This window comes from Ptiloglossa arizonensis, chromosome 6, assembly GCF_051014685.1.
Source record: "Ptiloglossa arizonensis isolate GNS036 chromosome 6, iyPtiAriz1_principal, whole genome shotgun sequence".
Lineage (NCBI taxonomy): Eukaryota > Metazoa > Arthropoda > Insecta > Hymenoptera > Colletidae > Ptiloglossa > Ptiloglossa arizonensis.
In genome coordinates, this window is record NC_135053.1 from 13761432 (window position 1) to 13782158 (window position 20727).

At 47.7% G+C, this 20727-nt stretch overlaps 1 protein-coding gene across 3 annotated transcripts in view; it reads right to left on the reverse strand.

The window, feature by feature from the left end:
* Positions 1-5990: 5990 nt before the first annotated feature.
* LOC143148084 (discoidin domain-containing receptor 2) overlaps positions 5991-20727 on the reverse strand; it is a 199761-nt gene continuing 185024 nt past the window's right edge. For all 3 annotated transcript variants that reach the window (XM_076313992.1, XM_076313991.1, XM_076313990.1), the window contains 5 exons: positions 18393-18848; positions 11677-11884; positions 10012-10563; positions 9576-9673; positions 5991-8760 (listed from right to left, as the gene is read on the reverse strand). In XM_076313992.1, the coding sequence (XP_076170107.1) occupies positions 8593-8760; positions 9576-9673; positions 10012-10563; positions 11677-11884; positions 18393-18848 (1482 nt within the window). In that variant the 3' untranslated portion in view covers positions 5991-8592. The remainder of the gene's footprint in view (positions 8761-9575; positions 9674-10011; positions 10564-11676; positions 11885-18392; positions 18849-20727) is intronic.

Genomic DNA, 20727 nt, shown 5'->3' on the forward strand with positions numbered 1-20727 from the left:
TAAACGTTCTATCGTGCGAACATTCTCTTATACGAACGTTCTACTGTACGAACAGTGTATTACCTATTACAATACAGCATGTAAACGTACAAGTATTTGTTTTCTTCTGTAGGATGAAATCTATTCGTAACGATTCTGTATGGAATTGACATAGTAGGTACGTATAACAATGTATCGTAATATCGTCAAAACGAAACTAATTGTGGATCATTATGTGCTTTGTCAAAAAAATTTGCAACCCCTGGATTCGGTTTTCTCAATTTTGTTAAAAGGAACAAAGATCGAACGACATTGTCTCTTTTTAATTTCGCGTTCCACGTACGATGTTATCCGTAAACAGATTGTATTCGTATCGTTTCGTTTTGTTTCAAGTATAAAATAAAACCGAGTGTCAACCACTTGTTGTCCCGTTACACGAAAATTCGTTTACGCGAATACTTTCGTCCTTTAATTAGTTCTTATAACGTTGACTCTACCGTACCACTGTTCTCGGAAAAGAAAGAATTTTTCCCCCGTGGAAACGAGTAAACAAACACCGCATACGCGTATTTCACGATGGAGGGAGATTGTCTCGCCAAACGGTATAAATTGTTCCACTTTTAAAACAAATACAACCGAAGTTATTAGCAATTGTATCCTTATTTATTGAACAAGCCACGTCCCAATAGGTGGTGCGATCGCTTCGTTCTTAATCCTCTTACCTCCGAACCGTTTTGAACCGCGCTCGTGGAAACCGTTCGATATACTTCGCGTGGCGAATACAGACTTTCGTTTTAAAAAATCCGCGAAAACTAATTTCGAAGACGCCACGGCGAAAGAAAAGTGTACACGGAACTAAAATCGCACGATTTATCGGAGAAGCGCGAATAAAAGAAAAAATTCAAGCCTAGCGAAAAATGAATCACGAACGTACATTTCTCGTGCATATAGTGCGCAAAGAATACTCGAATCGGAAACAAATTTTTGCATCAATTCGTACAAATACAACGTTCGAAATGGATGCGTCCGATAATTGTACGAGAGCACACTCCCGATCTGTCTTCGGGGCTCGTGGACCAGGCCTCGTTCCAAACATTTCTACCCATTTGGTCCGCGACCAAATTAATTCCCTCGAAACGTTCGAAACTAGGCCCCTCGTCTATTCTCGACATTCATACCACGGGTACGCGACTAAATTAATTCGTTCGAAACGTTCGAAACTTCGTGCAAACATCGTGAGTTTCCAGGGGTACCGGAAAATTACACAAATTAGTTCGAACCGGCCGACAACGGACGGTCGACGACGTAGCAACAAAATTACCACGGTGTACTCCACCGGTTGTCCACGGGCGGTTCGCTGCGTCTCCATCACCTGATCCTGTTCTCCGGATCTCATAGACCAGAAGGGAGCTCGGCCAATCGCCGAGTACCATAAATTCAACTTCGTCCCGAAGCTCAAACGTGCACGCGCAATCAACGCGCGCGATTCGAGTCGAGTCGAGTCGAGTCGAGTCGAGTGGAGTGGAGCCGAGGCGAGCGGTGCATCAAATTTTTCTCGAACTCGGCCGCGTAGGCGACTCGCCACGCACACGCGTGCATAATGCAGCCCGGAGGGTCGGTCGATCAAACGGCACTACTCGTCCTCCCCACCACTTTTTCTTTTTTCTTTTTTTTTTTCGCCCCTCCTCCCGCGTCTCTCGCGTGTACGCGCGCACGCACTCGTACGTCGTCGTCGAATAAAAGATGGGCCAGTTTTCCCCTTCTCCCACTCCCCCGTTCTTCCCCCACTGTACGACGTCCCGCCACTATCGGGCGAGCTTCTTCCCGCATTTCTCATGTCGGATTGAAAAAGGGTTGTAACCGGTGATTTATGCGCGCCGTAGTTCCCCGGTTCCATCCGCCAGCCCCGTGTTTTCTGTATCGCGCGTACCGATGCAGAACCGATCGTGTCGTATCTCGCCGATATCGGTGGACCGTGTTCCCGTATCTTCGCGTATCGAGGCCCCCGACGAACGACGCGACGCTCCGAGGAGGAATAAAAATTACGTGGCTCGTAAAGGGGCGCGCCAGGAAACAGAAGTCGCCGGCTGGAATGGTAATCGTTCCGCGAGCGAACGTCTAGGGCCAGAGAAGTCACGGGCCTGGAGGAAAAGGACGATCGAACGTGTCCACGTCGATTTTAATCGCGGAACGATAACGGACCGGAGATCCTTCGCGATCGGAACGAGACTCTACCCGGGATCGGTTCGCATCGATGGATGCCCTCTTCCGCGAAGTTCCGGACTCGTGGGTTTTCTACAGGGATCTCTAGGACGAATCGCGTTGCCGAACGGGGAGGAATGTTTACCGAGAAAACCGGCGAGCGGTACCGATCCTGTTTGTTCGCGATTTGTCGTAGAAATTTTGTACGTTGAATCTTGGGGAGGTACAATCTCTTTCACTCTGTGTGTAATTTTTTTGTTTTTTTGAAAAAGAATTTCTTTTCCCCTGTACAATTTAAATTGCACGATTCTTGGTGCGTGATTTTCTCGCGAATGTTTTCTTCAAACGGTGGAAACACACCTTGGCTCTTTCGAGACAATTTTTACGATAGATTCTTGTACTATAATTGTTATAGAATTATTCAATTATTCGATGGTTACTGCTACCATTTTGTCACGACCTGTCTCGAAACGGTATAAAAATCCCCTGCTCCGAAATAAATAATTGCTCGAAAATTTCGTCGCGTTAGAATTTTATTCCACTCGGCGATCGCTCGGCGAGTTGACGACGATCGGTTGCTCTCGAAACGATGGAAATATTCTCCCCTCACCCCCTCGGTAAATCATTACGGTAGACTTTCGCGTTAGAATTTCTGCACGGTGACACGTAACATTATCCGGCGCTTGTTCCCACGCTTGTCGGCGCGACCGGTTGTTTTCGAAACGGTACAAGTATCCACTCCCCCCGCCCCATTACCGAGGGCGGAGCGAAAATTCGCGACGGAGTGGCGCAGAATTTAGTGGAACGCGTCCGTGAACGGTGAGGGTGTGGGGTGGGGGTGAGGGGGGTGGAGTAAGCCCGAAGAAGTCGGGTCGCAGCAGCGATTTAGAACGGCCGTGCGATATCGCCGCGATCTCGGTGCACACTCGGCACCGATGTCATTGACATGTCGGCAGCATGCAGCCTCCGCTTGCACAAAGGGACCATAAAGTATCCTAAGAAGTACGCTGTGAGCAGGCACGAAAGTACCTTCCTTCGTCATCTTTATCTACCCTCTCCGCCCGGTGAGGAGCAAGCACACCCGCCTTAACGATCTTCCGCTCCTACGGCCCCCTCCCCCACCGAGTTCTTTTTTTTTCTATTTTTTTTTTTTCCTTTTTTGTTTCTCTCCGCTTTATTACGATCTAACTCCCCGCGCGATTCTCTCGCACCCCTGCCCCGGTTATTGATTTAATTCTTCCTTAACGTATAGTCTGCGCGTGAACGTCGCTCCCTTGCCGCCTCTGCACGCTTAAGATAAATTGACGATTATTGCCAGGAGCGAACTGCCTAGGTACTGGAAGTGCGGGAAGTTCAAGGTACTTAATGCTCGGTGCCCGGTGTTATTGCAGAAGTTCGGTGAAAAATTGCGGCGCGCGATAAGGATCACCCTGGCCCTCCCTGTTCCCACAGCGCTCGCGTAGACGCTCGGGCTCCTCGGTGGCGCGAAACCCGAACGACTCAGCTATAGTCGGGACAGAACTCGAATTGCCCGCTCAAGGTCACCCGACCGAAATCTCCGCGCCTTTCACTTTCGCGCCAACTCAATCGGGGGAGGGGTTAAGGACGCGACGATTCTCGCGGGATCGTTCGTCGTCGACGTAGCTCGTCGGAGGGTATTTATCGTAAAAATGCGGGGAGGGGGTAGGATCGTATTCGATGTGCACGCGAACGATTGGAAATCGAAACGAGAATCTTTGACACGTTGAGTGTCATGGTGGTCAGCGATGACCGGCGCGCCGAATTTACAATGTTTCTTTATAAGCGCTTACAAGGAACGTACCCTAATGGTTGTAAACCTTTACGTATGATTACCGTCGTTAGCGATGCTATAAAATAACAAGCACACCGACAAACTATCGAATACCTCTACGTTTTACGCTACACTTTGAACACATGTCGCGAATATATTTCAACGTGGAGAAAGTATAGTGGCAGTCAACGTGTCAAGACACCTTTTCGCACGAATCGACAATTGTACGGTGTGGTGCAAAGTGTACGATTCAGGGGGTCTTCCAAGTCGTGCTTGAAAAGTGGTCGATTTTCGAATGAAAATGATAAAAAGTATGGTCTCGAGGAATTACTTTACAGGTAGCGTAACGATTATCGTACAATTATTGCGATTCGATCGTGCGACTCGTCCGGCGAGAAATTGTCACGTCCGTGACCGAGAATCGCGAGTCTGCGCGAAGCGAACGAGAGGGACGTGGTGGGGGACGGCCCCACGGTGACCTTGAGCGGCGAATTAATTTCCTTCCGACCGTAGAAAGAACGGCATAGAACCTTGAAGCAACCGTTTCTCTTATCAGTCCGTCGCTGAATTATTTACGACAACGTTGGTCGTTGCCGCTTGTACGTGATATTTCCTCTATTCCCCTTTCGTTCGTGTCTCCTTACACACTGTCTTTAAAAATGAACACGCGAAAAGGAAGAAAAGTAAACAGAACGATTATTATTGCGACGAAGTTATTTGCTCGGTGCCCCCCAACATAAGGCGCTTGAAAGGTGTGTACATGTCCCTGTGTACGTGTCCGTGTACGTGTGTGTGTATATATATATAAGAGAGTGTTGTGTGTCACGTGTCACGAGGTCCCTAACGGTTATATTTACACTCGAAGCACTCGAAGCTGTCACTCTTACGGTTTACTTTAACATTCTACAGTGGCGACGATATCGACGATTAAACACTAAATATACAATAGTTAAGTTTTTTATTTTTTTTTCTCTCCGATCGTTGTAGATGCTACGCGTGGTTTCCTCCGTTCGCCGTGAAACGGGTACGCGCGTTGCGCGGGCGAATCGGCTTTTCGTTCGGAACGTGTTTGTTTTTCTTTTTTTTCTTCATTTTCCATTTTTCTTTCTTTTCCAAGTTTCGAAAAGCGAAGAAACGAAATCGGTAGACTCCGAAAGGGTATACACGTTCTACGACGATTCGGACGATTCTAGAGCGAGCGGAGTTCAAGCGTCGAGAGGAAACACAAACTGTGTTCAAGGAACAGAGATCGTTCGCGCGATAGCGATTCCGACGAAAAGCGTTCCGCGCGTCGTCGCGTGGTACCCGTCCCCGGTCCCAATCGAGCCGGTTCCGTTCCCATTCAGTTCGCTTTTTACTTTATTATTATTAATTTCCTTAATATATCACAATGTGGTCGGTTTTTTTTCCCCATCTTTTCGCGCCGTACACGATTTATTTTTTACTTACTCTCCCGCACGCAAACCCCCGTCGTTTTGCTTCGCTTTTACGTACACAAGTATTTAATTATTGTTGTCTCATCCCTGTATTGTCGATTCCTTACGTCGGTTAAATCTCTCGATTTTCCTCGTTGCATGAAGGCGATGTCGGTAAGTGATAGAGAAATAAAGTCGGGCTTATACAATATATCGTTATCATATGCTTAAAATCCGCCGATAATACGTCTTACCTTTCTTGTATATATATCTATTTATATATATATATATATAATTTTTTTCTTCGTCTCCCTCGTCCCGTGTATATCTCGCACATATACGCGTGTATGTATATATGTATATAAATTAAAGATTCGTTAGGGGCGCTATATGCTGCAATATAATAAATAATACGAAGAGCAGGCGCGTGCGCGCGCGCGTCTGCAAAGTGGGCGGGCAAGGGGTTTCGGAGGGGGTATACAATCAATTATTTACCCGATGTCAGTCTTGCGCGAGGCTGGATCGAAGCTCGCTAACGTTCACGTTTTTTCCCCCCGGTTCCTCTCCCGCCCGTAGAATTTTCCATGGTCCCCCTCCGTGCCCCCTCGTTGCATAAAATATCTCGATGTACGAGCGCGTCGATCACTCGGAGGCTCGTCGTCGTTTCCTTTTCTCCTCTCGACGCCGGTTTCGCGCCGCGCCGCGCCGCGCGACGATCGCTCGACCACCGCTCGGGAAAACGCGCGACCGAGCTCGAAACCGTTCACCGATTCCGCCATCGAGCCGGCAATTAACGGCAATTAATTAACGCGCGCGCGTGAGCGCGATCCGGTTCGAATCGCTGGATAAACATCTTATTAAAAAAAGCTGCTTCGTTTCACCTTTTTCTTTCTTTCATTTTTTCTCTCACTCTCTCACTCTCTCTTTCTCTCTCGTTCTCGCACACACGCACTCTCTTGCTCTCTTTCTCGGGCGCATCAACTCGGTTCTCCGTTTTATCGTTCGCCTCATTCGGATCGATAGCGAGCTCGATCCGGTTGCACATGCGCGCCGAACAGACGAAACCATTAAACCCGCGGGACCGCTTCTGGAAATCCGCGTTCGGTTCGCCGCGTCCACGGTGAGGCGGCGCGGCCGCGGTTTCCTTATCGCGAGCGCGGTGCGTTTTTCTTTTTTTTTTTTTCTTTCCGTGTGCCCCCCTCCCTCCATCGCCCCTCCACGGCCTCCTGTACGCTCTGACAGGGAACGCGGAAACGGTGGCGAATCGCGAACGACAATTCCTTCGCGGAACCCCGCGCTAACGAAGCTGCGTTCGCTTTTTGTCGGCGCGGTTACGCGGCGCGGAAGAAATGTTGCAGCGAGCGGAAAAACGTTCGGTGCACGCGAACTCTGGTACGTACGCGCGCGTGTATGTGTGTGTGTGTGTGTGTGTGTGTACGGGTGTGTATGCGCGAGCAGTATCAACGAAAAATATGACTCTTTTTTTAGACGGATCCACCGGGGGTGGGGCTCGAGAAGTGGGGGTGAGCCTGTAACTCACCCGTAGCTTGGAATTTAAGAGAGAGTTGAAATAACTTTTTCACGTATCTCGGGGGAGTAACGCCGCCGAAAGATGTACAGGGTGTTCGCGTTATTACCGTAGCTTGGTCTTCCTTGCAAAACGGGAAATGGAAGGAGGGATTATTTTCCGCGCGATGGGAATCGTCGGTTCGATGTTTATCGTAATTGAGACGATTTCTTTTCTTTTTAAAGGAAAGTTACAACTTTGCGACAGAATTGACTAATCAAAGGACACGGTACAGTTTATTGCTTTCGTGATCGATTCTGTGAGATTTCGCTGCTTCAATTTGTACAAAACTTGCAACTGGTCGAAAATGAACACTGACAATAATTCAGCGGTGAGAAGGTTAACAAATATAGTTTGGATAATGAAAGATCAGAAAAGTTGTATTTATTAGTATACTATAGCTGTTCGTTGAGAAGGGAGAAACGGAAACTTGGAAAATTCAACACTCACCCCGTCTACTTGACGCGAACACCCGGTACACTCACCGAACCTCGGAAAAAAATTCTCCCGCTCGGATCTCGAAGCAATTCTGTAAACGGTAATCGCGATCGGTTACTCCACATAGATCGAACTTAAAATTCCTCGCCTCCTGTGCATCGACTTATGTACAAAAAACCGGGGTGAATCGCTTACAGCCTCGAGGAATCGTCTTTTGGTACGTGGTCGTGGACGTTCCCTGTGCTCGGTGAAACGCGATGAAATGTATCGCGATCGCGGAGAATGATCGATTTCGTGGATCGATCGATACCCTCGTCCACCCCCTCGACCCGCGTACGCTTCGTGATCGAATTTCCAGAAGAGTCGTCGCCGCGATCGCGCGCTGTCGTTAAACTGATATGCCAATTGTAGTTACAACTTCGGTTACGCGCGTTCACCTACCTACGGGGAAGTAGGTTAAGTCCTCTCGAGCACGACACTCGGAGGTACACACCTACGTTGCGGGGGTATACGTATATATATATATATATGTATATACGTGTATGTAAATATATATATATACACATGTGTGTACATATATACGCACACACGTATATATAGTATGCTCGGAAAGTGCGCCAATGGCAGTGCTCGTCGAGAAGGATCTCGATGTAATCGACCGCGTCGAAAAGCTCCGTTGAATACCTACCACGCGACTCTCCCTTCCTCTCTCTTTCTCTTCTCTCCTGGTCGTCGTCGTCGTTTCGATTCTAATTGGGTGCTTGGAAATTTCGAGGCGGGGAAACGCACTTTCCCGGCTCGTTTCGCGGTCGATTCGATCTCTCCACGTCCGTCGTTTCCATCCTCTTCGTCAACGTTCCTCTACGTCTCGACGTCCAAACAGCAGCCGTACACCACTTCGCTGAGGTCTTCGGCATTCGCGACGCCTCGCACCTGTTTCGCGCGTTGGCTTTTTCGCGCGTCGACGACGATTCGAACTCGATCGTTTATGTACAAATTGAAATCGTGTTACACACACGGAGACCAGTGTTCACCATTCCTCCCCAGTGGTCCCGATAGCGATGGAACGAGCGTCGACTGTTCGCGAGGCGTACCGACTACCCTGGACGTCGAAGAGGTCGTTGGATGTTCACCGATGAGCACGGATGACGGTGATTCCCTCCGTTGTTCCTGCGTTTCGGTACGTGGCGAGGAGATCCTTACGCGTATCTGTGCAAGGAGTGTTCGCGGCGTTTGCTTCCTCTGCGATCGCGCTCGCAGACTGGCTCCGGGCTCGGCGGGTTCGAGTACGTCAGATTGCTAGAACCTCGTGGGGGCGGCGCGCTCATCGGTGGCGGCGGCGGAGGGAAAAAGCTCTGCAAGCACGCCTGATTCAACGGGAGAAGAAGATCGAGATGAAACGTGTCCGCTCGGTTGGCTCACCCACGGTGAACAATTCGCTCGCGCTGTGCGTCTCACGAGGGAACTTCGCTAACTCGAAAATTCCGAGATCTTTGAAAGTTTGCGGCTTCGCTGGGGAGAGAGTGCTCCAGCTGGATAGACGATTCTCTGTTTCGCTGTGTTTGCGAGGTGACTGGTTCTTTCTATTCACTGTACTTTCGAAGTTGTCGATTTCTAGCGAAATTGTACGTACGGATAAATTTTGTACACGTTTATCGTTCGTGTGTTAAAAAGGACAATTGTGTACCCTAGAGAGACAGAGAGACACCTATCCATCTTTTTTAAGGAGTATTTTCCCTCTGAGGAATCAAATTTGCCCGCTACTCTCGAGTTGCATTGCAGATCTGCGGTTTTAACTAAATTGGAATTTTCAGTTTACCAAAATTCCCTCGTCAGCTACGGTTAAAAACGATGGTGCAGAGTTGCTTCTATTGTTTGCAAGCACAATGGAACCTCGATCAAACGCTATTCGAATCTGAATTTTCAGTGTGCGATCTGACAGTAACAACACGCTTGATATCGTCTTGAATATCTTTTTTACGTTTCGTACGGAAGAAAATTATTGAACGAGAAATCGATATTTCTGATAGAAGAAGTAGAAGTTCTCGCGTTACCTCTTCGCGAAGATCATCGAGATCGGAATTGTTTTAGAATCCAAGAAAAATTATAATCGGATCGCTGAAACGAGATCCCACTGCACTTATAAGAATACCTAAATTAGAAAAAAAATTTAAACACTCACCTTCGCGCTACCCCTTGATGAAGACTTCGAGAACACGCTGTCCTGGTCGCTGCTAACACTAGGCACGGGCATCGGTACTGCGTAATCGTAGGTGGCGTCTGCGAACACAACGATTCCTCCGTTCCACTCGTCTGTCTTTCGTGACCGATAAAATGGCCGAAACACGGTGAATTCGTAACCAAATTTTCGAGATAAAAGTTCGAACGCACCGACTCGACTCTCGAGAACGCGCGAGATCGCGGTACATTATACCACTTCGGTAGAAGTTCGAGGGGACTTTCAAGGTAACCCGGGGAACGCAGCTTCCGGGTTTGTTTTCGAACAACAACAGCTATTTAAAGACTTCGCCGAAAGTCAAACACCCATGAGTGTACGGTTCACGAGGAACGATGTCCCGAGAGGGATGGTTTTCCACCGAGATTCTCCCTTTACTCACCAGACTGCTCGACGTTGTCGTGAAGGTCCTTGTTGTCTATGACCACGGTACTGTATCCGTAATAAGCGGTGTGAGGCGGTTCCCGGTACTTGTTCTCGTGGAACGGTTCCTGGTACTCGTCCAGCCTTACGTCGCCCAACAGACGATCGTTCAGATCGCGGGGCAGAGTCGTCAGCTTGGTACCGGCGTACCGGTCGTCCAGCTCCTCGACTCTGTAGGTCATCAACGATGGATCCTTCTCCGTGGTGCCGTACGCGGACTCCGGTGACAGGTGTTGGTGATTACCGGATGGTATCGCGCTTTTCGCGCCCAAAGGACTGGCGAAGTTCTTACGTTGCCTGTGCCGCGACACTATGAGGAATATCGCGACCGCCAGCAGAAGGATCACGGCGGTGAGCACACCGATGATCACGGCCATGTACGTCGGATCGTCCTGTTTAGCGACCGGTACCTCCGCCTGAAGAGGATTGTCACGCACGGAGATTCGATCCCGCAATCTGGGCGCTTCGGTCGTGGGCGGCGCTTCCGGAGTGAAGTTGCCGTGAGCGACATCTGGAACACGGAATCGTCGCTTCCTTCGTGATCTCGAACACCGTGGACGGTTTATCTCGGATCTACGCGTCGGTGCTAATTCCCGCGCAAATTATCGGGGATCGTGGCTGCTCGAATCACACGAGACACCCGTTATCGCGTGTTCTACCTTTTATCGGGAATAAATTAATTCTCACGACACGGAGTGGACGGAACCAGTCGGTACTTCTTCAATGATGGTGGGGGTTCGTGATCGCGAACGATCAAAAATGTGCTTACCACGCGGAATTATAATTTTGAAATTATTATTTTACAGTGGTTGAGCGAAGCGAGAGTACTAGAGCGTGTAGGCTGGTTTATTATTCAGGGATACGAGACGAGCATTAAAATGGAAGGATCGAGCGTCTAATATGACAAGAAAGGTTCGTATCATAGAGGAAGTATGCAATCTATGTCGATATTACGATCTCGTCTCGACAACCTCGAACAAATGCACTTTTAACGAATCAATTCTTGTTTGAATTCGATGTATCGCGAGGAGACTCCGGTATCGAATGTTCGTAAATAACAGAGGGAAAAAAGATCTGCTATAAACCTACTATAACCTACTACTTTGTCTATCTACTGTAAGTTCTTATAGTTTTGCACCTGTTTCTTTCACCACTCTGTATATTAGATCTGGGTGTATCGAGCAATTTACAGTTCTTTACTAATTTCTCCAGTTACTATAAGTTCTTATTACAGTCCTCGACCCATTATAGTCTTGGACCTTTTTTTCTACCACCCTATATATTAAATCGAGACGTATCGGACGATTCATGTCTACAGTTCTGTACTAGTTTCCCAAATCTTAGTATAGTATCCTACTACAGCCTTTAACCTACTATAGTCTTGGATCTTTTTCTTTTACCACCCTGTATATTGTACCGAGACATATCGAACGATTCACATCTACAGTTTTGTACTGGTTTCTCAATTCCTACTATAGTATCCTATTACAGTCTTTAACCTACTATAGTCTCGGACCTTTTTCCTTTACCACCCTGTATATCGGACCGAGACGTATCGAGCGATTCGCGTCTACAGCTCCGCGCGTTACCGTGCAACCTAAGGGTCTCGAGAAAGGTTACTCACCGGAGTCGAAGGTGACCTCGCTGATCATGATCCACCGAGAGGCGAAGCTCAACCTCAGCTTGACGAACTTGCCGATCCGATGGTGCAGCTTGATCGAGATGTTCCTCGAGTGCTCGAAGATCCTGTCCTCCATGTACGAGTACACGATCGGGTCGCCGGTATAGTAACGGCCACCGACGCTGAACATTATGCTCGCCTCGGAGAACACCTGTTGGCAGAAAAGAGACACGTGTTTCTCTGTCCTACGCGATGCTGGCTACTTAATTGTCTACTAATGTGCTCGCACTGGGATTGTATTTCGAATACAAACTCGCGACGAAAATAAAGCAACGCGAATATTTTATAACATTTCATTCTAACGTAATTTCGAGATCTAGGAACGTATCAAGCTTGGGAATATCCTCGGTTTGAATCGTACCGTTTCTCTTAGAGAACATATATTCAGTTTCCAAGATACTGTCACTCTTGAACCTCAAAAGGTGTATACCAACGACAAATACCTTTCTCTCACTACGATGCGTTCACTGTTCTATCAAACCGATATATCGTCACACACCGATTAAACCACCGAATGCGAATAACGCGCGAATAGCGATGGTTCTAGGTTAGAACGCGCGATCGACCAAAAGGTTAGATATCGTAGCGCGTAAATAATCGTTAAACTCGTAACTTTCTAAAAGGTCTTCGGAAGATGAATAGAGGAACGAAACAATTCCTTCCAGAATAGTACAAGTACCCAAGTATACCTCCAAGTTGAATACGACATTCTGCGAAACAAATTGCCCACATCGCCGTGATTCGAAGTACCGTGTACGCTTAAATTCTCCCAGCCTGTTTTTAAATCAACGGTTACACGAGCGCGCAACGTAACCGCATTGCAGCGCCATTCGCGAACAAGACCGTGCCGCGCGGTAACATTAGTCGCGAGATTTCACTGGCTCGCGACTTTCCACGGTTTCCGCTATTGGCAAACGACGGAAATTATTTCACGCTACTCGCGAACCAGACGGCGGGCCGACCAGCGACATTAAGCTACGTTTTCACGCGGCGGTAAAAGTCACGACTCCGGCCGCCGCCTCCGCGACACTCTACGAGACATTGGCGCGGACATTTTTGTCTCGGTCTTGTTTCCTCGTGTCGTGCTATCGCGACTTTGATCGCTGTTGCAGCGATTATTTGAACATTTCGCGCGAAACTTCACCGTTTCGCTATCGATACGAGTAAATAGACCAAGGAAAATTCTCGATTAAATATACAGGAGTATACAGAATACGTACAACCAGTGTACAGTTGTATAATAAGAAATATGTACAATTTATGTACAGATAAGTGTACACCGGTGTATAGTCGATGTATCGGTATACAGTGCGATCGATAATCTTTGTCTCGCTGGACTGCGCAAACGACAATGCAATATCACGTAAATAACGACGATTCTAAGTCGTAGCGCGACTCACGATCGAAAAAGTAGTCGCAGTCGCGTAAATAATTCTAAAACGGTGACTTCCCGAAACGAATTTGTCGCAAAGCGTTCCAAAAGCAAACGTGTAATTGGCCACGGAGACGGTCGGAGAAACCGCTGCGGGAAGTCACTGGTCGCGCGAGAACGTACCTTTGGCCGCGACTTTCCGCGGTTTCCGCTATTGACAAACGACTGGAATTATTTCACGCAGTCGGGCAACGCGACTTGGACGCTGTACGAGTTATCCGCGTCGTCCGTGTACGAAACGCGCGACGGACGAAGGTTCCCTCTCGTACGGTGAGATTAAACCCCTCATTGTGAGCGTTAAACGCGATACACCGGCTAATATTCAACATTAATTACGCGTATAAATCAGCATCTTACCGTTCGCTTTACGCGGCTCCCACGAACGCGCGCCGCGGCGCACGACCGGATATTAATACATCCAGCAATTCCTCTTCCACAAATACACCGGGGCTATTTATTACGGATATAACGAGCAACTTTATAGCGGCAACACTGGGTTGACATCGACGACTTCGATAATTGCTAGCCTCCCGCGGCTGGCGTTACCAGCGAGCGGAGGCGGCTCGCCGCGTGGAATGCTAATTCCACTCCAGGAAAGCGTAAGATAGTTGCGCGCGGAGAATGCACAGGCGGAAAGCCGTAGAGGTTGACGCACCGGCGTGCGCGTAGCTAGCTGGAAAGACCGTGGGGGGACGGAGGATGGGTGCTGAGACACCGAGAGAGGGGGGTTTGTTAGAGAATAGCGCGAAGGGCTTGGAAACGGAGATTACAAAGCTGAGATTATCTAACTCTCTTAGCCCCGAAGACGAACGCAACGACGACGACGACGACGACGACGAGGACGAAGACGACGACGCGTATGGATTTTCAAGGTAGCACCGTCGAAGCCCGCTGAAGCTCGTCGACGAGCCAAAGAGGGGGGCGGTAGAGTACGAGGAAGCCGAAGAAGACGAAGTGGCGGCCGCGAAGCCGTTTCATAGGAACCAGGGGGGACGGGGGAGGGAACGGTTTGAGACGCACGAGAGAGAACGAGAGAGAACGGGAGCGAGACGAGGAGCGAAACCGGTGGATGCTTTGAAGTGCTGTCTTTCAGAAGACGTGTCCTATCCGCGCGAGCGGGCGCTTGTTAATAGAAGGGGACGTTTAGGGGTGGTTGCTACCACCTTGTACGCCCGTCTCACCCCTTTGCTTGCCCTCATACCTCGCCCATAGACTGCCGACTTGCCAGACTGTCGGTATTGTATTTGAATACGTGGCGTATCTGTCTTCTCTGGCTCGTTGCTCGCCACCATTGTGCGTAGCGCACAGAGAAAGACGAACGGAGAGAGAAAGAGAGAGACAGAGAGTGAAACTCGTGGAAAGAACAGCAACGCGGACCGTTTCTCTTGCTCTTCGACGTTCCATGCCCGTCTTCCGCGAATCTTCCCCCTCGGTCTCTCACCCTCGATGCAACCCGCTCGTTTCTGCTGCCCTTGCCTTCGCCGTCTCTGGTTTTCCAACCCCCAACCCCCTCCAATTCTCTCTCTCTCTCTCTCTCTCTCTTGTACTCCTCCTCTGTCCACGGCTCCTCCATCTTACCCGGTCGCGAGCATACAATCGAGCCCCGAGCTGGGTAATGAGGCGCTCCATTCAAATAAATCTTGATACCGGTAAGGAGAGTGTTTCGAGGCCCATTATATAGAGATTCGCGCACGAAGCGACGACGTCACCTCGGAAAACTTCCATTCTCCGTCGGTTCGCCGTGCGACTTTACGATTCCACGGTGGATCCGTGCCGGTCGACCGCGAGCGAACGCTCCAGGCGGAAAAAGAGACGAACCCTTGGCTACGGGTTCTCCAGAACGACGGTTGTCCACCGATCGAGCTTCGGTTGGGTTTTAACGCTAAAACTATCGATAGATTTCGGTATAGCGAGTTGTTCCGCGTACGTGAATTTCGCGTATTTTCTCCGGAAAATCGACGATCTAGGAGAAAGAGGAACTCGTGAAATTGATGATACGTACGGACTAGAAAAAGTGAGAACGTCTTTTGAAAATGTATAGTGGAATTTAAAGTAAATTTCTTTGTAAAAGAAAGAGTCGAAACTAGACATTTTGGTTGGTAAATCTAACGCAAAGGGGGTGAGGTATCTTTGTACAGTTGGAAAAAGAAACTTCGGGGAGAATATTCGAGAGAAACTATTTCTGAATTCATTTTTGTTTCGTCGAAAGGGGGTCTGCGCGATTCGAATTTTTCCAAAGATGGAATTTCACTGAATTCTTCTTCTCAAGAAAATTACGCTACTTCGGAACAAAAGGTATATTTCTACCGGAATTTTTCCGGATAAATAGAACCAAAAACTGGTACCGTAGACGTAAAGCGGTAACTCATCACCGATGCACCGAGTTCGCGACGCGCGGGACAAATATTTTATCCGTTCAAGGTCACCGAGCCAACTCCACCGTTTATCCCCTCCATTCGGTATCCCTTGCAATCCCCCTCCACGCTCGTAAAACTCGAAAAGAAACGACGATCGGGGCCGCTCCGTGGCCAATGGAACAGCGATAAGATTTCATTTGTCGAAAGCTGCTTCTCTCGTTTCACCGGTGCGATTGTTTGTTGTTTCGGAGCCCCTTCGGCTGCTCGATTATGGAACAGATTTCTGGCCAGGGTAATGAGGGGTTCCATTGAAATAAATCTTGATAGCGGGGCGGGGCCATTATACAGAAATTCGTGGCCGGAAAATTTTCACAGAACGGCCAACACCCAACTACCACCACCACCACCACCGCCGCCGCCGCCGTCGTCGTCGTTGTTGCCACCCTGTAAAATCGCGCGGCCCCCTCGTCTCCCAGCCGCGGCTCGTTTCCTCTTTCTCTTTTCAGCCGTTCCAGCCGAAGCCAGGGGCTAACCGTTGTTGCGCCTCGTTACCCATCCTACGACCGACCTTGACTCCGTGGAAACTAGATTTCACGGCACACACCCACCGCCACCGTGCGCCCCCGCCCCTTGAATTTCTTTCGTGGCTCTCACGGTCGCGGATTAAAGACTGCCGCGAAGATCTCTTACGCGTACATTTCGCCGCGACTGGCTGTCTCGAATTTTTTCGCTTTATACCCGCAGTGTATCTCTCGTCGTTTTTCACCCTCGTCTCGCCCCCCACCCCTCTTTCTCCCTCGCTACGTTTTTTCTTTTTTTTCCCCCCTCCGTTGTATCGTAGCTTCGCGCCCAGCGAACCACCGCCGCGGGCTCTTCCAATTTCCTCCCTGTCGTGCGCGTGCGTATCCGCAATTTTTTTTCCGCGCATTTTCGGGTGAAAATCGTCCGGTGAACGATCGTCGAGGAAATTTGGAAAATAACGCGGCACCTGTGCCCCGTGTCGAAGGAAATTTCGAGACCGGTCCGTGGAATCGTCGAAATTACGAACACCCAACGCGAAACAGCGACGAACTCGATGAATTTATACCGACGACGGAATAATGGGCAAGAGTGTGCATTACGGGGTACAGAGGCACCGCCACCGGGACGCTAACAGACGTCGAGCGTGACTTCGGGCCTGCATGTTGTTGAACGTAACTACGTGACTGTTCTCCGGGCCAAAAATCTGCCCGAGGGTCTGTTCGTGGGGATACGAAGATCACGACCCGCAAACGTTGGGGAAGGCTCTGGTTTCTCGTACCAGCTTTTCCTACCGTCTCCTTCCTTTTGCTCCACCTTCCGAATCACGACCCGAGAATCGACCTCGCTCGGCAGGTTACGCGCCAAACTTGCCGGTAACCGCTGAATTAAAACCCCGCTGCCCGGCTACCGGTCGCGATACGTGAATAGGGGAAGCTTCGCAACCGTGTTCGTGGATGCAATTAACGCATCGACTGTTCTTGACGCCGAGATCGCTGAAATTTTCCTCGAACAATGGACGACGACCAACGGAAACATCGCGCAACGATTGATTCGCAACGTTCGCTCGACCTTTGTCCAAAGAAGTGTACCTTTTTGTACGAAATTCTTATCCGGATAGATAGATTATTTCGATAAGAATTTCCCCGCTTGGAAATGTATCAGGTAAGAATGTCCTCGGAATAGAAGAATTTATCTAGATAAGAATTTTTCCAGAATAGAAGTTCATCTAGGTAAGAATTTCTTTTGAATAGAAATTTATTTAAATAAGAACTTTTCCCCAATAGACATGCATCTAGATAAGAATGTTTCTGGAATAGAAGTTTCACTGGATAAGAGTTTCTCTGTAATAGAAATTTATCCAGGCGAGAATTATCTAAATAAGAATTTTAACTTTCAGTCTCGATATACTCGATTTAAAACGATTCTCGAAAATTCAATCTGTAGATTTCTAACGGTAGAGATAGTTTTGTATTTTTTAAATATCTTTTCGTTAACTACGTTTCTTTTCATTTTAAATTATACTTTTGGATAAAAATATACAGACTGACTCCGTTAAAAGGCGATTCAAACGTTTTAAGTACTAATAAATACAATTGGCGAACCGTTCGGTATCCAATTCATTAAATTCTTGCGTCTTCCTTTGCAATTGCGAACTCTAGTACCTACTGTCTTGATGGAGAATAATAGAGCACTTACCGACCAATGCCATTCATTAAATTCAGCTACTCCAATTCCCCATGAATATAATTAACATAGATAGCAAGACGATACCCAATGGAATAATGTACCGTACGGTAATCAAAGAAAATATTTTTAAGATCGACGAGAACCTATACCGACACTCGACCGTCTTTAAACAGTCCCTACTATTCGAGAACACGGTATTTCGATAAACAATTCTCGAAAATTTTTCGTAATATCTGTCACGAAACGGTTAAGTCCGTTTTTAACGTAAAATGTAATACACTCGATAGATTTCTCCACTATGAAAATCAAACTATTAACAACGCCTTGATATCAAAGAGGTATACCTCATTCCTCACACATCAATTAACGTTTCATTTTTAAATCGTTAATATCAAGAGTCTGTAATTTACATCTTCCAAGTGTACTCTTTTAAATCTACCGATAAATTTTTATAAAATACCATGCAAATCGTTTTTAACATCGTTTGGAAGATATTCCAGAGACTCCAGTTGGTCCGTCAATTATGATTTCCAACGTGCACAGTTTACCATAGACAAATTAACAAAAATAACATTTCGCGAACAAAACAACCCTGGAAACTTTCGAACGATCTCCGTTCCAATCGTCATCGTTTCGATGAACTAAATATTCGCGAGACTGACCTGAACATCCTTGGTGAACTGATTGTTGCAATAAATGTGCACAGCGGAGAACTCTCTGACGTGGTCGAACTCGAACTTGATCTCGAGTGGATGACCGGACCTGGTGTCGTTTCTCCAACCGACCCAGCCCTGACCCCTGTCGTAATCGTAATAACCCATCTTGAAGTTATCCGGGCCGATCTTGCCATCCGTCAGTTGTCCAAGACCGCGTAGAAGCTGACCGTCCCAGTATCCGTCGTAAGTCGCGTCGAAGAACTCCCAATTGCCGCGTTTGTCGCCCTGTGGCATCGAGTACGACACGATTCCATCGTTCCATGGGCAACCGTAGAGCTCCACGCGCATGCATACGGTACGACGATGATAACTGTACGGCAGGAAACGAACTTTGCTCGCCCACATCGGCGACTCCAGTTCGTGCTTCGACTCCAGATAGGTGTTCGTGTTACCCTTGATCACCTGCAACAACCAATTTGTAACGCGTTTTTTACGGTGCACTCGATGGAATAGTAGCTCGTTCGACGTGTTTCTCGAACGATTTAAAATTTGGTGAATTTAAAAACTGTGTTCTTTTACTCGTTCTGGGGTCCATTGTGACACGAAACGTGACAAACGAGACTGTTGTTTCCAAAACGAACACGCGGATCTGTCTGTCGGAAGATCGATAGATAATAGATGTTCGGGGTGTTCTCGAGCGATTTGAATCAACGAGAAATTTGAATCTTGAGCTCCCGAGTCGTTCAATTTCCATTTCGATTTGGATGCGATAAATAAGATTGTGAATACACTGAGATTAAATTCTTCAAAGATATCCGTTGAAAGATCGAACTCACACGGTTCTATATCGATCTCAATTTTTATTTACTACGAATAAAATGATTTCTTAACGATCATAGTATTCCGTGCATCGAGATGCCCAGATTTGTTACTTCTACTTTGAAATTACAGCTCGCTCGAGTCTTTCGATGTATTTTCGCAATGTTTCGGTCACGTTCGTTGCCGGGGATATCCAACGTCTTTAGAAACACGCGTAATGGACGCTACGTCGACCGTTTCGTTCGAAAGGATGTGCACTTAACGAAGAAAACACGTACGACGTTCTAAGAACGCACGGATCGCGATAAATAATCCACGTCCAATTACGTTCGACTTATCCGTCGAAATTGATTGGAATTATCTAAGCATCGTTCGAAAGGGACGAATACGGTGCTCGAGACGTATCATTAAAACGCCATAAATTATCGACGATCGTATCGATAATGAACATTCAAATAGCGCGCGTACGGGTACACCTGTCGGGATCACGAACGCGATAAACCACGGTCACGTAAGCGAGCATACGTGAGAATCTCGCGGCGGGGTCGAGAGGCGCTGTCGAGTTCGTAAGTGGAAAATAAGAGGTCCTTTGTTTCGAAAGGGACGACCCTCGACGACGCCGTCCGAGAAATTCTCGATCCTCCTCCGCGATACACGCGTTTCGACCTTCGAGCTCGCGCTCCGCCGACGGAATAGAACGCGCGTTGTTCTATCCGAGAACGCGTGAAACGAGAAATCGCGGCGCGGTGGAATGCCACCACGACTCCTAATAACGTTCGTGAAAACATTTCGCTCGCTACGCCCTTGCGAACCATCGTCGACCAAAAGCGACATATAATTAAACATTCTGAGCGTCGCGCGATTCGGAATGCCGCGCGAACCTAATCGATACTCTTTAAAATACCATTTCAAGCGTTACCGAGCTCGGACTGCGCGATCGAACATTTCCAAGCGGAGAAAGAAAACTTTGCGAGGGCAAAGGTTGTAGTTATCGCGGTAGCTTTAATAAGAAAAACAGAGGGGGAAGGCACTGGACTCAATTTCAAACATCATTGAATTCTACGATATTCTTTTTCAATTTACGAATAAATATAAAACGAGCCTAACTTCGACGCTGACCCAGTCAGAGAACACTTTCAATTCATTAGGTTTTCCGTTTTATAGGAAGACAAGCGTTTGACAACTGTCCTCCGTCTTTCATACTTTCGACATTCGATTATATCGGGTTGTTCGGAAGGTCATTTCGTTTTCCAAAAAGGGAGAATATATAATTTGATAAAACGTTTGTACACTCTGAAATATATCGTGTTTCATTTTCACCAAAAAACCAAAAAATATGCTCTATCGTATTTTGAGTCGTGACACAAATTCTTCTAAACACAATTGTCGAAAGTACATCGTATCCCTTCCAAAAAGAGTTCCTTTCCACAAAGAAAGGGTATCCAACATTACAATATCCCACTGTTGTAAAAATCCGAAATATCAAAATACATCGAACAGGGTACACGATGCACGTCGCGTT